We start from the raw sequence: 17,545 nt of genomic DNA on the forward strand, positions 1-17,545 counted from the left end.
TTTGATAAACACAATATTACATTGTGACTACATGAAAAGAGCTTTAACTGTTATAAAAATACAGATTTGTGAGCATTAGTGGAACTGAAGGCGTTAGAATAAACACGAAACACATGATCGATGTCATGCAGTGAATCCGCCCAAACATGAAACAGCTGTGTCGTCATCAGAGCTCGAGCAGCCGCTCTTGAGAAACAGCTCTGGCTGACTCAGTCGGCTGCTCTCGAGTCGCTCTTGTGGTACTTTGAGGCCATACATCACAGTCACATGGCGTCGGCTGCCGATCAGTCTGCGCAGTGCTGCATGAAGTTGCACAAGCCTATGCAGAAAGGAAGAGGAGGACACAGAACAGTTAATTATGTTGCCTCATGACATCACAACAATTGAAGGCGAAAGCATTCATTTCGATCTGGCAGCTACATCAGGTATATGTAAATGAATCATTTTGTGTGGATTCTACTTCATAATACATATATTTTACAGTATAATTTTTATACCTGTTATACTCACCCCCCAGAATTTACACAAAAGTCCGAACAGAAACACTGGTCATAAGAATTACTTGGTCTACACTTTAAAAACAGTGAATATTCAGCATAGAAAGCTACACAAACAAAAGGGTTAGAAATGTGAAGAAAGTTGGCCAAAATTCTACACATTTTGGCATACACAAAGTGCCCATTACACTTTGAAAACCTTGAACAGAAACAATATACATAAGAAAATACAAGAAACAGCACTTAGAATTATCAGGCACAGCGCAATACAATACACAGACCTATACATGAATAACAGGAGATCCAGACTCCATCCCAAGTAAGGTTTCAAGCTGAACCATTGACTCAGTTAGTTAATTACTCTACCAACCCAGGTAAAAAATAAAGTATACTTGAATGCACTAAAAAAATAGGCAAGGCAATTTTATTTGTATAGCACGTTTCATACATAATGGTAATTCAAAGTGCTTTACATAAAGAAGAACCAAATACATAATGATAAAAATGGAACGCATAAGAAATAAAAATAACAGTAAAAACAGAGAATTCTGCTTTCTGGATGGAAGAGTTAGGAAGTTTCAGGGAGTTTTTTGTTGTCCGTCAGAGCGGATTTAAACGGATCTATCCATCAGAGTGGATCTAAATGGATCTTCCTTACGCTGGAGCACATCTGATCTCTTCTGGAAGCTGGTTCCAGCTGCAGCTGGCGTAACAGCTAAAAGCAGACTCTCCTTGCTTTGAGTGAACCCTTGGTATTTCTAAGTGACTTGATCCTGATGATCTGAGTGATCTGTTAGGTTTATATTCTATGAGCATATCTGCAATGTATTGAGGTCCTAGGCCATCGAGTGATTTATAAACAAGTAACAGTACTTTCAAATCAATTCTAAATGCAACTGGAAGCCAGTGCAAGGACCTGAGGACTGGTGTGGTGTGTTCATATTTTCTGGTTCTGCTCAGAATCCTGGCAGCAGCGTTCTGTACGAGCTGCAGCTGTCGTTAGGTGATAGGGCAAGGTAAATCTGGGTGTCATCTGCATAGCTGTGATATGCAATTTGGTTCTTTCTCATTATTTGGCTCAGTGGCAGCATACATAGGTTGAACAAGAGGGGTGCAAGTATTGAACCTTGAGGGACTCCGCGTGTCATGGATGTCCACTCAGACTTATGGTCACCGATACTCACATAATAACCTTCTAAGTATGACCTGAACCATTTAAGGACCATCCCAGAAAGTCCAACCCAGTTTTCCAGCCTGTCAAGAAGTATGTTGTGATTGACAGTGTCAAACGCAGCACTGAGGTCGAGTAGTACCAGCACTGATGATTTACCTGTATCGGTGTTTAGGCGAATATCATTTATTTTCATGAAAGGAAGATTTGAGATTGGTCTGTAGTTGCTCAATATGGTGTTATCCAGATTGTTCTTTTTCAGGGGGGGCTTAACAACTGCAGTTTTCAGGGATTTTGGAAAAGTCCCAGAAAGAAGTGAGGCGTTTACCACTTCTAGGAGATCTGCTTCTGAACAGTTAAACATGCTTTTGAAAAAAGATGTGGTAAGTGTGTCAAGGGCGCAGATTGATGTTTGAAGGTGCTGTACTGTTTCTTCCAAAATTTTACCATCAATTGTTTCGAAATCAGACATAATAGCTACTTTCTGAGGTTGTGATCTGATCTGTTTTACCCCAGTGCAGCTCAAGGATGTGCTGATCGCCTTTCTGATATTATTGATTTTCTCAGAGCAGAAGGAAGCAAACTCACAGCATTTGCTGTCTGAGAGCATTTCACTGGGAATCTGACTTGGGGGGGTTGTTAGTCTCTCTACAGTAGCAAAAAGAGTGAGGGTGTTGTTTAAGTTGCTGTTCATGATATTTGAAAATAAGGTCTGTCTAGCTTTGCCTAGTTCCACATTGAAAGCATGAAGAATATCTTTATAGATGTTATAGTGGATTTCAAGTTTTGTCTTTCGCCACATGCGCTCAGCTTTTCTGCATTGTCTTTTCATATTTTGCACTGCTGTTGAGTTTCTCCAAGGTGCTTTTTGTCTGCCACTCTTCTTCCTGACTTTATCAATAACATTCTTTACTTTTGAGTTAAAAGAATCAAGGAGAAAATCAACAGAGTCTGCAGATATGGTTGGTGTTAAAGATATAGCCTTCATAAACAGCACACTAGTGTTCTCATTTAAGCATCGCTTTTTGACCAGGATAGATCTAGCTTCAACAGTAGGAGAGATCAATATATCAAAGAAAATACAGAAATGATCAGATAGCGCTACATCCTTAATGACAATGGATGAAATGTTTAGACTCTTACTGATAATTAAATCAAGAGTGTGTCCACGATTATGTGTGGATCCATGTACATGCTGAGTCAGATCAAATGTATTCAAAACAGTTATGATTTCTTTTGCCATATTGAATTCTGCATTATCTATGTGAATGTTAAAGTCTGACAACAGAAGCGATGTCTCGTACTCATAGAAGTATAAGCGCGAGACATTACTTCCGTCATCAGAGCATGTTTTCAGACCTCACCAACCGGATGCGCAAGGCAGTTGGACATAGTGGTGTATTAGAGGTGAAAAATGATATAAATACTGTTCGGTTTCTCGCACAAACCGATCATTTAGTGTCTTAGGACATCAATGTGTCGTCACGAGCCGCAGGGTTTAATTTGGATTTGTCTGTGCTTGTTTTTTTGACTCTTATAGATGGAGTTACCATTGACAAGCATTATACGACTGACAGACCGCAACGGTTGGAGTTAAAAATCATCATTTGTGTTCTACTGAAGAAACAAAGTCACCTACATCTTGGATGCCCTGGGGGTAAGCAGATAAACATCAAATTTTTATTTTTGTGTGAACTATTCCTTTAAGTACACTTAATATAAATGCACTAATTAGCACTAACACTTGAACTGATTGTAGTCAGATAAAGTGAACCAAATATACAGAAGTAGTGTTGTCACGATACTAAAATAGATACATTTTTGATACCACGGGGAAAAAAAATGCTGCACATACTTTCATATAGATATTTTCAATATTATTTATTTTTTTTGTCCATCCATTGAAAGTGTAGGCAATCAACAATTTCTTCTGAAAGATCACTTTATATGATGACATCTTTTAAGCTTTTATTCATATATAAACATTGATCAGTTACCATTACAATTATCTCACAAATATTTGCTAACTCAATGTATTTGTTTTTACAGTGGGGTAATTTTGTTGCAATAAATTACACACACAGCACAAGGAAGTATGGAAGCCCGTTTCCGCCACTAAATAAAAAAATAAAAAGAGTAATTGCGACTTTTTATCTCAGAATTCTGACTTTTTTTTCTCGCAATTGCGAGTTTACATCTCACAATTGCGTGATATATTTTCTTTTTTTTATTTAGTGGCGGAAACGGGCTTCCGTAAGGAAGCTTGGTTTCAAATGGTAAATTGAATTTAAAAAAGACAGTAATAAAATAAGAACAAATAAACAAATAAGAATAAGTTTTGTGCTAAGAATAGCACAAATAAATTCAATATAATAAAGATAAAAATGAAATTGACTGCTTTATTTTTCAGGTAGGTCTAACAGTAGTATTCAGGTAATAAACTGAATAGAGAAACAGTAATCAAATTTAAAATAACATTGAATAATCTTCATTGTTAAAATGAAATACAGATTAATCAATTAAAACTACATAAGTTAATCATTCAAGAGCAGTAAGTGATTTTCTCTTTGTCTTTTGTTGTTTGATTAACATGATCCTCAAATTTCTTCAGTCACACGTCATCACGGCACTCCTGTCAATCATTCAGGGCTCCGCCCACATAGAGATTCATAAAGGCTGTAATGTATTTGCTGTGTGTTCAAAACATTACAGCCTCTTGTTGTTATGCTGATTAAGAAAGAAAGAAAGAGAAAGAAAGTGAAAACTGATTGATTGAATTGATAATGATATTTAAATAAAAGTATCAAGAACATTAGTCATGAGGAATGGATAATAATTTTTTGGGTTTTTCTCTGTCTTGTAGGTATTCTTACTTACTGGAAGATTTTCATACACAGACACAGAGTTCAGTTCGGGTTTACAATCATCAAGTTGAGCAGCCTTTATGAATGAAGAGACAGAGTGAAAAGAGGAGTGTGTTATTTAAATTTCCATATACTTATTCAAAAGATATTTGATATTTTCACACTGACATTGAGGAGCGTTTAATTCTGTTTGAGTAAAGGTGTAGGAAATCCTCAGTTAAAACATTTACCGTTACATTCTCATACACAGATTCACTCAATTCAACATCACAAGCTTTGTGTCTGTCATGATGAGGTCTGGAATGAACCATCTGTGCCATTAAAAGAAAAAAAAACAGAATAGAGAGAAAAAGAAATGTATATAAACAACTCATTAGATAAAGTAACAACTACATTTAAAGTTTAACTTTTAGTTACAAATTAATGTACCTGATCAGTAAACTACTGATAACCAAATAAATTGTTCTCACCTGAGACTCCTGTGTGTTATTTCTCTTTTTCATCCACCTGATTCCCCTTTAAAGACAATGATTTGACACAATTACAACCAATCAGAACTTATGTGATGTTTAATACACAATTATGATTTTGAACCAATGAGGTTTCTCTAGGACGTGACACTGCCATTTTGAATGTGATGAAATCGCCCTGGGTTACTTCGCTGTAACCCTGTTCCCTGAAAAGGCGGGAACGAGAAGCTGCACTTTATTCAGCGCTGTGGGAACGTCTTTAGTCGTGACCAGCTGTGAATATATGTGTAAAACAACGTCAATGAAATTGACCTATATTTATAGCCTTGCGTGACGTCATTGGAATGTGTCGTAAGCGAGGCTATAATTTGATGTGTCATCATATTTTGTCTGAAGAGCACTCCTGGGACATCCCAGTGCGGCAATGAAGCGCAGCTTCTCGTTCCCGCCTTTTCAGGGAACAGGGTTACAGTGAAGTAACCCGGGGCGTTCCCTTTCAAAGGCTACACTCAAAGCTGCGCTTTATTCAGCGCTGTGGGAACGAGAATACCCAAGCCGCCGCACTGTGTGTCCGGACCCCCTGGCTGTGAAGTGTGTCACAAGCACAGAGAGTCTCAGACACTAGCTTGTGATGTTGACTCAAGGACGTGAGAGCCTGGAGTACCATGAACATCCAAACTATAAAACCTTATGAATGTGTGCGGAAAGGACCAGCCTGCCGCATCACAAACATGTTGCAAGGGAGCGCCCCCTGCCAAAGCTCTAGAAGAGGCAACTCCCCTGGTGGAATGAGCCCTAATACCCGTTGGCGAAGTGTGACCACGAGCCTCATAGGCAAGGGCAATAGCATCTCTCACCCAATGTGACATGGTCTGTTTCGTGGCGGCCACACCCCTGTTATGGTCGCCATGACAAACAAACAGTTGCTCTGACTTATGCCACTGGCTGGTGCGGTGGACATAAGTCTGAAGAGCACGGACTGGACACAGTCTGTGAAGTCTCTCCTGATCTGGCGTTGTGAATGGCGGAGGGCAGAAGGCTTCAAGAGTGACTGGATAAAAGGTCGAGAAAGGTACCTTCGGCAGATAGTCAGGGTGAGGATGCAAAATAGCTTTCACCATTCCTGGGGCAAAGTCTAAGCAGGATGGCACAACGGACAGAGCCTGCAAGTCCCCAATTCTCTTTAGAGAAGTTATAGCCATGAGAAAAAACATTTTTAGAGTTAACAGCTTGTCAGAAACTGGCTAGAACTCCTGGGAGCAGAGCAACTGGAGGAAAGGCATACAGGCGCATCAAAGGCCATGTATGCGCCATCGCATCCAGACCTAGGGGGGCTGGGTGACTCAGAGAGAAGTAAAGGGGACATTGCGCTGTCTGTTGAGAGGCGAAGAGGTCCACCTCCGCTTCGTAGAATCCCAGCCATATCTGCTTCATTACCTCGGGGTGAAGTTTCCATTCCCCGCTCGGTAGTTTCTGTCTAGACAGTAAATCCGCTCCCACATTCTGGTTCCCAGGAATATACACTGCCCTCAGTGACAGGAATTTGTCCTGGGCCCAAAGAAAAATCTGTCGCGCTATCCTGTTCAGATGACGCGAGCGCAGACCTCCCTGGCGATTTATATAAGAGACTGCTGTTGTGTTGTCCATCCGCACTAGGACATGACAGCCTCTCAGCTGGTGGAGGAAGTATTTCAGGGCCAGAAATACAGCCATCAATTCTAGGCAGTTGATGTGCCAGACGAGCTGATGGCCCCCCCATTCCCCTTGGGCTGGACGGCCACTTAAGACCGCTCCCCAGCCCGTCAGGGAGGCGTCTGTCGTTAGCAATCTGCGACGACATGGCGCCCCTAGAGTGGGACCCAAGGTGAGGAACCGGGGTCTGAGCCACACAGATAGGGTACGAAGCCTGTGGCGCGTAATCCTTATTTGCCTCAGGGGTTTGGCCCTTGGATGAAACCCCCTGGCTTTGAGCCACAACTGAACTGGTCCATAGGAATTACCGAGGACGCTGATGCCATGAGACCTAACATTCTCTGAAACTGTAGAAGAGTACGATCTTGGCCTAGCCTGACATTTCTCAGGGTGTGAAGAATGGTCTCGACTCGAGTGGGAGACAATTGTGCCTGCATCATGGTCGAATCCCAAATGACCCCTAAATGTGCTGTTCTCTGGGTTGGACAGAGAACGCTTTTCTTCTCGTTGAGTCTCAACCCTAGAGAAACCAGATGAGCTAAAACAACATCTCTGTGTTTTAATGCCATCTCTTGCGACTGCGCTAATATTAGCCAGTCATCTATGTAATTCAAAATGCGAATGCCCTGGAGTCGCAACGGAGCCAGTGCTGCATCCATGCATTTTGTGTATGTGCGATGTGGTAGGGCTAGGCCGAATGGAAGAACCCGATACTTGTAAGCTTCGCCCCCGAAAGCGAACCTCAGGAACCTCCTGTGTTGTGGCAATATTTCGATGTGAAAATATGCGTCCTTGAGATCGATCGTGACGAACCAATCGCACTGTTGGATTTGCAACACGATCATCTTTACTGTTAACATTTTGAACTTGAGAGCTTTGACTGAACGGTTCAAGCCTCGAAGATCTAAAATTGGACGCAGCCCCCCATCCTTTTTGGGAACTAGGAAGTATCGGCTGTAATAGCCTGACTCTCTCTGTAGAGGGGAAACACGTTCTTTGGCCCCTTTCTCCAGAAGAGTTTGCAGCTCTTGTGACAGTAACATTGCTTGCCCCGGCAGTGCAAGTGAAAGTCCACCAGCCTGACCTGCAGCTTGGAAAGCTTTTCCCACAAGCGCCGAGGTGGTTCTACAGGGCTTTGTGGGGAGGGTAGGTTTTATTAATGATGATGCAAACACAGGCAAGAGATAGCTCGCAAGCGTCTCTTCAACCTGTGGCATCATCGTATACCCCCGTGCTTCAGCTCCCACAATAGTCGAATAAATCGACGTCGATGGCACAAAAACACGAGAAGTATATGGTTTTCTCCATGACTTTGATAATTCGTCATGGTGGTCCTCAAAGAAGGGGAGAGACTGGCGTTGTGGCCCCTCCCCTCTGCCACCGGACAAAAACCTATCCTCAAGCTTAGATGGTTTGGGGGTCTCTTTTTCCTGTGGCCAGTCTAGCTGTAATCTAGCCACAGCTTGAGTTACTACTTCGAGTAATTCCCCAACGGCTTTATCATCACGTGAGGAATGCTCAGAGGCAGCAAACTCGAGAAGAGAATCATCGTCACCCACATGAGCTGAAGAAGCACCGGAGTGCGCTTCAGGATCGTGCGAGGAGACGCGCGGATCAGGTGACAAATCGGGCGAAAGGGCAGGACCCGTCTCCCGTTCGTCAGCGAGATCCATTTGCGAGCCCCACGATCTTAATGCGGGTGCTGATCCCTGGAAGAAAGAGACGAGCACGAAGCATCTTAACTGTGAACAGTTCACAATGCTCGCACTCGCCACCTTCCAACGCAAGGACAGCGTGCTCTTCCCCCAAACAAACAAAACAGTACAGGTGTGTGTTCGTTTCGGAGATTGGACGCAAACATGGAGGAACACACCGTCTGCCTTGTTCAGTCATACTTCCTCTCTCTCTATATATAATATAATATAATATAATATAATATAATATGTATATAATATATATATGAAACGTTCACTTTCACTTGCACTGCAGAGTGAAAGGAGGAACAGATGAGAGAAAGTTTTCTGCTCTCTGCCTATCAAATCTAACTCCTGACAAGAGGGAAAGAGAGAAATAGATGCTTGAGATACACAGTTCACACAACTTCACAGAATGGCCTCTGAAGACAAAAGACCTGCTGATGCACCTGTGGCACATCTAATTATAGCCTCGCTTACAACGCATTCCAATGACGTCACGCAAGGCTATAAATATAGGTTATAATATAACATTGACGTTGTTTTACACATATATTCACAGCTGGTCACGACTAAAGACGTTCCCACAGCGCTGAATAAAGCGCAGCTTAGAGTGTAGCCTTTGAAAGGGAACTGGTGTATCTTCAGGATTTACTGCAGTAATGATGTGAGCTTCAGACTTCCTCATTCAATAACTAACTGAGTAGCTGTCAGTGTGGAAAGAGAGGATGGAAAATTGGAAATTTTGCCTTGGCTCACGTTCATCATGACGTCTCTCTGAATTCACAACCTTTTGACTCAGTCACTCATTCACACAAACTACATAGTACCACCACAGACACATATCTTACCAAATCAGCATCATGATGATCACTGCAGCTCCACAAACCACTCCAATGGATATGTATAATATTACCAGATGTCCTACAAAAGAGTAAAACATCTGAACAGATTCATTTTCTTCAATTTAGAAAGAGTAATGAGCTGCTCTACCTTTAACAGTCACAGTTACAGCGTCTGATCTCTGAGATCCATGTTGATTGTGAGCCTGACAGTAGAAGCGTCCACTCTGTAGTGCACTGAAACTCTGTCCAGATCCAACAGCTGAGCTTTCATTCTCCTTAAACCATCTGAAGTTCAGAGCAGGAGGGTTTGAATCACTGCTGCAGATCAGAGTCACTGAATCTCTCGCCCAAGTCTGACCAGACTGAATGATGGAGACTGAGACGTTCCTGGGTGGGTCTATAATAGACAAAAGAAAGGTACATTGTTTTGCTGTTGTAAATCCATTAATTTGATGGTTACCACAGTTACTGAACAATCATTAAAGGATTAGTTCACTTTCAAATGAAAATTAGCCCAAGCTTTACTCCCCCTCAAGCCATCCTAGTGTATACGACTTTCTTTCTGATGAACACAATTGGAGAAATATTAATAAATATCGTGACGCATCTGAGCTTTATAATGGCAGTGAACAGGGTTCATGAGAATGAGCTGAAGAAAGTGTCTCCATCTACATCCATCCACATCCATCCATCATAAACGTACTCCACATGGCTCTGGGGATTTAATAAAGTCCCTCGGAAGTGAATCGATGCATTTGTGTAAAAATAAATAAATAAGTTATGAAGGAAAATGTCTAGCTTCTGCTGGACCGCCTTCCATATTCAACTTACGAAGAAAGTGTAAAACTCTTGCAGGTCAGAAAGCTAACGCTATGTCCTACGCCATCCCTGTTCAACTTATAGAAAAAGTGTAACTGACACAACGGCAGTTTAAACTTTCTTTGTAACTTGAATATGGAAGGCGGTTTGGCCGAAGCTAGATATTTTACTTCATAATGTGTTAAATATGGATATTTTTAACACAAACACATCGCTTCGCTTTAGAAGGCCTTTATTAACCCTCCGGAGCCATGTGGAGTGTGTTTATGATGGATGGATGTGGACGGAGACACTTTCTTCAGCTCATACTCATGAACCCTGTTCACTGCCAATATAAAGCTCGGATGCATCAGGATATTTATTAATATTTCTCTGATTGTGTTCATCAGAAAGAAGAGAGTCATATACACCTAGGATGTCTTGAGGTTGAGTAAAGCTTGCGATAATTTTCGTTTGAAAGTAAACTAATCCTTCAACTCACACATGACATTTAAAGTCACAGCATCAGAGTATTTCTCTCCATGTTCATTGATGGACTTGCACTTGTATTCTCCACTGTCATCAGAGCTGATCTTTGAGATGTTGTAGATTCTTCCAGATCCTACAAACGTTCTTCCTTTAAACCAGCTGATTTCTGCAGGAGGGTTTGAATCACTGCTGCAGATCAGAGTCACTGAATCTCCTGACACTATTTCACCAGATGGACTGATGGACACTGAGACGCTCCTTGGAGGGTCTAAAGCCCGGGATACACTGCACGATTTTTTGCTGTCCCAGACGAAAGATTGCCATTGTGAAACAATCGTGGCGATTTCTGTGACTGTGGCTCTTCATCGGTGGTCATATGTCATACAGTGAGAGAGGTTCAAAGACAGACGTTTTTCCTGGTGTTGCGACCAAACATAGCCTACGATCATTTTCTGAGTGTCAGAAACTCAGCATGATTATCGCACAGTGTGTTTGCTGCTACGACCTACGTCTACTGACAAGCCAATAAAAATGCAACATGAAATCAATGCGACGTGGCGCTAAAACTTAAAACTGCTTACCTCAGTCTCTTTTCCCTTCCTTTTTTGTCGCTTCTTTTTTTTCAGCACACATAAAATCTACAACTGCCAAAGTGTGATTCAACATGGTCTTTTTGTTTACCAGTAGCGCATGCTGATGACATAAATTATTCTTCTATAGAAACTTGCATCATAGCCTACGAGTCAATAGGTGTCATTATTGTATAGTCTACATGCATGTTGTACCCAAGTTTAATAGATCCATGTTGCACAGTGTGATAAGGTAATGATCTTATAGGATTGCTAAAATTGTGCAGTGCATCCCGGGCTTAAAAGGAACAAAAAATACTTCCTTAAATTATCTCATTCAAATATAATTTCCAGTTTTTAAAATGAGCCTGTACTCACACATGACATTGAGCTCAACAGCAGGAGAGGTGTGATTGTGTCCGTGTACAGCACAGCTATATCTGCCTGCATCCTCTCTTCTGACTGACTGCAGCAGGAGTTCATTGTTTCTGTCTCTTCTCTCAGTTAATGGCTGTGAGTTTCTGTACCAGATGAATGTTGCTCTGTCAGTCAGATTACAGCTGCTTTTACATGTCAGACGGACTGAATCTCCCTCTGTCACTCTCTCAGGAGACTCCACCTGAAGATCTGAACACAACACACACATTATATCTAGTGCTGCTGTCATACACTGATTATTATTCAACATAATGCACAGAAGAAGAGAGAAACCTCATGAAAGTCACCTGTGACAGCAAGAGTCACTCCTGGTTTACCAATCCATTTACCATCAGGTTTATCAGTAGTGAATCTGAAATAGTACTTGTGTGAATCCTTCAGTGTCACATGACTCAGTCTCATGGTGCAGTTCTGCTGTTTATCTCCCAGATACTGAAGCCTCTGACTGTATTCAGGGTCCTCAGACAGATCTGGAAACTCTTCTGTTTTATTTTTATCTTCTGTTTTGGTCCAGAACACGTTCCTGATCTGATATCCAGTAGTGTATGTATAAGTGCAGCTCATTATCACTGATGAGTTCTTTAATGCACAGATGTGTGAAGGACTGTAACTCACACCCCAACCAGCACTAGAAACCCCTGAAACACAGAATTCATCCTTTTATGCAGCATGTGCAAAAAAATGCAGTATCCAGTTTCTTTTGAGTGTTTCTGAAGTGTTGCATTGACTGACCATGAATCATGATGAGAAAGATCAGAGGAAGAGGAGGAGCCATTCTGACTGACGTCACTATAGCATCACCTACAACAAATGTACAGTGGCATATTTTTACATTTGAAAATAATCACACACAATGCGATATATGTCATACTGTTCTTGGACATAAAGATGAAGACACTAGCTCAACTAAAAAAAACAACAACAACTGTATCTTGACTATAGCTGCACATGCACATGTACTAGTGTGTGGTTCAACTAATGTATCAACAGGCCCTGAACTTCCTCTTTCCTGTCAGTGAAAATTGAGCACTATCCATTTTGAGATTGAATAGAGAATAAACCAAAAGAGACATAAGCTCTAGTTCTTTGCTTAAAGCACACAGAAATCAATAAAATGCTTTATTTATCCATGAAAATGACAGCAACAGTCATTTTTGCACTGCAGAAGTGTGGAACTGTCCAACGTCTTTCCCCGCCCCCCTTTGATTGACAGCAGCCTTCATTATATAGTCAACCTTCATTATATAGTTATCTATTGTGTAAAAGATTAAAGTGAATTTTTATCGAGGTGTTTGTCAATAACACCAAATACTGCTAGAGAAAACACATTTTTTGTGCTCTTGGTCTTTTGATTTTAAACCATATAGTTACTGAGACACAGCCCTGTGACAACTAGCCTCAATCAATCTCCCATAAATCCCCCATAAATCCCCAACACTTAAGAAATTTGACAGAACAGTTATAAAATCAAGCTCTTACCCGTTTCACCAACACCCGTGGCCAGAGACAGCACTACAAATGATCAGGGTGGAACCAGTTTTGGCATTTTCACACTGAATGTCACATGATTAACACATTATATTTTAATATGAGGTTATGACACCTCAACTATAGCGCTGATGGCAGATGAAGAGTTTTATCTGATGACATCAGACTAAAGACAAAAAGGTTAAACTGAGAAAAACTTTACATCAATCCATGAAGATGCTCATGTAATAATGTTTTCAAACTTGGGAATACCTATATTCATTCAGTTGTAAAACACTGGAAGGTATTGCAGTGACAGTGATGTAAAAAACATATTTCATCACCAGCATCACCAACTGTATATTTGATAAACCTCTGTTTCACTGTATGATTAAAAGCAACAGAAGTTAAACAATGAACTTAACGCTGATGAAGCAGAATTGATTCATCTGAATGTCTGAAAGTTTTTATCATTTTATCTTGTGGCCTTGTTCTCGAATGCACCATATGTTTCTAAACATGGTCAAAAATACGGTTTCCTCTTTAGTACAGTAAGTGTGAAAACCAAACTCATGAACCTTTGACAGCAGCATCACAGTGTGATCACGTGACCTTCATAAGCGATGGAGAGACGCTGAGGGACGTCACACCCAAGAGGAAGAAGAAATCAGTCCTGTCAGAGTAAAGCTTGAGTCATCGTGTCACTGCAGCTAATTTTAAACTCAGATATCCACAGAAACAGCTCTGAGAGGTGCATTGGCTGGACAAACCTAAAATAAACACTTTAATGCTATTTGAGCATCAGAAACGACATTTATGGTTCTGGATTTTATTGCTTTTTTATTGATTTGAAATATGTTATTAAAATGTGACTTTGGCCAGCAGTTTTTCAGTGTGTTTCACCATCCAGGTGTTACAACACAGAAGGGTCGGAAACAGGAGATCACAGACAAGGATGTTTATTGATACCAGCAGAGTTTAACAGCAGTGCAGGTGAGTATGTGATAACGTGAAGATGATAAACTGGAGTGAAGATAAGTGATACTGTCCTTTTGTGGTTGCAGACGTGGAGATCTTGAATGACGTTGGAGTGGATGAACGTAGAACACGGAGAACACTCACACACGGACTGGAGATCACACGAGGAGAACAGGAGACGCTGGAGACTGGTAAGTAGTTTAGTAGGAGTCCTTGAGGTGAGCATACAGGTAAGTTTAGATGCAAACAAGACCGGACAATGTGGCTGTGAGTGTGAGTGCTCTTTATGCTGGTGTTGATGAGGTGGTGATGAGGTGCAGGTGCCGGTGATCAGTACTCAGGAGAAGTGGTGCGCTGTGATTGGTGAATGGTGGAGCCTGGCGTGTCTGTGACACCAGGCAGAAATGAGTTGGTTTTGAGTGAAAAAGCTGCCTGAAAGTGTTGCAAGTAAACTGACTTTCCTTGAAAGGGACTTTGATTATGTTTGACCAGCAAAAGCTGAAGCTCCAGTGACTGAAGTCGGCAATGAAACGGAAGTTGCGACTGACTTCACTTCCATATTGTGGTGCATTTCAGAGTGAAATGTATGGAATAATATTCCGGACTTTATTCAAATGGAATTGCAAATTGTATTTGCAATTGCGTCTTCAATTTGTGAACACATAAAATATGACATAATCCAAACACAACTGCAAATCGCACATTAGAGTTTGCATTTTCATTTACGTGTACGCACAATGACTGCCAAATTTCAAATGGAAAAGCAAAGTCCATTTGCAACTGTGTTTCCCATGTCTTACGAGTTATGACTCTGTCATAATAGCAATATCAATTACCACGTCTGCTTTTTCACTTTCTTACCGTCACGTAGCCAGCCAAAACTCAAATGGAATCGCAATTCCCTTAGTATTTGTATTCCTAATGCCTTACACGGAAACCTGTCAATCAGTGTCAAGGGTGGGATTATGCTATGGGGCGTGTTTGTGTTGGCAAGCGATGGAGATAGTTGGTGAAATTGTGGAGGACCTTATGATGCTTGCGGAGCAAGTTGATGACAGTTCATTCTCCAATGATTTTCTCTTACTCAGAAGCCATTTAGTTTTGGATAAATTAAATGAGTTTGTGGCCTTGACCAAGAGCAACATCAGTAATGTTGTCTTCATCCAACCTCAGTGAAGTAGCTAATCGGCTTTTTGTGAAGGACAGGACAACTAAAGGACCAGGACGTCCTTTGATCGACATACCACTAGAGATGATTGAGTACTGCATGATATGCGGTTACTCATGTGTTCAGCTTGGAGTATCCGAGCGAACCATACGTAGAAGACAGGAACAGCATGGATTAAGGTATTTAATTTTAATAAATGTGTATTAGTGAGAAAGAAAAAAGTGGAATGTATACGGCACTGGACAAATAACGCATATAATTTATATATTCTTTGCTGCTGTCTCTAGGGAAACCCTTGGCATGCCCCTCCCTCCAACTTGATATGTTAAAAAAAATAAATAAATAATAATAATAATAAAAAAAAAACCACATGAAAAAAAGGAATTGACAATAAATGTAGACAAAAGGTAGAACTCATCTGTTTAAATAAAAATTGCTTATTACACTTTTAATATTTACCATTCTATTGTTTATTTAAAGTTTTACATATATCACTTACTTTTCACATTGGTCGACATGTTTCTGCATTTCAGCAACAGAAATTTTTTTCTTGGCAGTACAAACAAGGTACTTGTGGCCCTTGTCCTGATTTTCCCTCTGAATACTTGTCCATGTATAAAAAAAAATAAAGTCAGACCTGGCAAATCTTAACAAGCATTTGTCCATGCTTTGTCTATGCAGTTTACCTACCTCCAAGCTTAGATCTTTCTGAAGAGGTCTGATGTAAATCATGCCATCTCCTATGCCAAGGGTACTGTTGCTCAAGTACTCTGCCGAGTATCCTTCATTAGGACAAGGGATTATCTCCAATGACTTTGAGCGGGTAGCACCTCGAGTCTTAAGAAGTTCATAGCCTCCAGCATCTTTGAGCTTCGGAAACTGTTTATAGAGGTAATCTGTAAAATCCTCTGGCTGACAATATTTATCTGAAAGGCAAACAAAATGTGTACAGAAAATAAATTGATTTAAAATTTTGTGAATAGAAACATAATTCTGCATTGACATTCTATATGATAGAACTATTTTTTTTCCACAATGTTACAAGGGAATTTACCTGGGAAAGCAATTTTTTTCTCCCCCAGACCAGCGCTCTCCAGCTTCAGCTTCTCGGATGGGTTTGGAAGCTCACAGTCTCTTCTTTTAGACAAGCAAAAAAACCTGTGGGTGCATGTTATGGTCTTCGATTTTTTTGCTGGCAGAGATGAACTGCATGACCTCTTCCGTAAACCCACTGGTGATTGTGCATATGGGGCGAACAACCTCCTCACTTCACTACGTGCACCTTGGAAACATTTTAAAGCAAGAAAATAACTTTAATTCTAAATATTAACTAAAATAAAATAGTAAAATATTAACTAAAATATTTTGCAATAGTAATAATTATGTATATAAATAACCCAGTTGTCAAACTGTCTTATGAAACACGAGTTTGGTTATATTTTTATCAGTTTAACAGAGTTTGTGAATGATCTTAAGTTATTGATGTTTCTGATTACGAGTAGCAGAGCATGTCTGGTGGTCTCATTTACACAGTGCCCCCCATATAAAGAAGAAAGTGGGCTATATGTATTTGTATTAAATGTATTATTACAGTATAATCAGGTAGGAACACATTAATACATGACAACTGGTGCTCAGTAGCAAATACAGTCCAATTTGGGACCTATAAAAAGTCAAATTTGGGACCTCACTTCTTGTGCGTATCATCGCGGGGGAAGGAGCACTCGATGGAGATACGACTTCCACCTCTCGCAGCAGCTAGGAGATCAACTTCTTCATTACGAGATTAAATGAAAATTGTACATAAAAAAGGCCTGATCTTTTGATCAACACATTTTCCATCAAACCGTTGAACGCAAGGCCCGCCAAATGCTGTCGACTGTGAGTGACGTCGCTTGCCAACACAAACACGCCCCATAGCATAATCCCACCCTTGACACTGATTGACAGGTTTCCGTGTAAGGCATCGGGAATGCAAATGCTACGGGAATTGTGATTCCATTTGAGTTTTGGCTGGCTACGCGACGCTGAGAAAGTGAAAAAGCAGACGTGGTAATTGATATTGCTTATACAGAGTCATATGTAAGACTTGATTTTCCTGCTAGGACAAAAACTGAGATCAAGCACCCTGCAATAAAGCAATAAAACTCATCTGGAGTGCCAAAATATAAACACAAATTTAAATACAGAACATTTTGTGATTATTTTACAAACATGAAAAAAGTCTGCAATAATTTTTATTTATTTATTTATTTATTTATTTTTAAATGACTGGATAATTACTGGATATGCAGCTTCCACCCTCTACTTGTGCCTGGATAAAGGACTTCTTAACCAATAGACCACAAACTGTAAAATTTGGCTCTCACGTATCCTCCTCTCTCACACTCAGCACTGGATCACCC

General features: G+C 40.6%; 1 protein-coding gene across 1 annotated transcript in view; it reads right to left on the reverse strand.

Moving 5' to 3' along the window:
* Positions 1-3,523: 3,523 nt before the first annotated feature.
* The window catches only part of LOC127504081 (B-cell receptor CD22-like), a 38,566-nt gene continuing 24,544 nt past the window's right edge, over positions 3,524-17,545 (reverse strand). Inside the window, exons 9-11 of the mRNA XM_051878467.1 lie at positions 4,763-4,843; positions 4,546-4,608; positions 3,524-4,395 (exon numbers count right to left, since the gene is read on the reverse strand). Of these exons, the coding sequence (XP_051734427.1) occupies positions 4,375-4,395; positions 4,546-4,608; positions 4,763-4,843 (165 nt within the window). The 3' untranslated portion in view covers positions 3,524-4,374. The remainder of the gene's footprint in view (positions 4,396-4,545; positions 4,609-4,762; positions 4,844-17,545) is intronic.

The sequence above is a fragment of the Ctenopharyngodon idella genome, chromosome 2 (genome assembly GCF_019924925.1).
Source record: "Ctenopharyngodon idella isolate HZGC_01 chromosome 2, HZGC01, whole genome shotgun sequence".
Taxonomy (NCBI): Eukaryota; Metazoa; Chordata; class Actinopteri; order Cypriniformes; family Xenocyprididae; genus Ctenopharyngodon; species Ctenopharyngodon idella.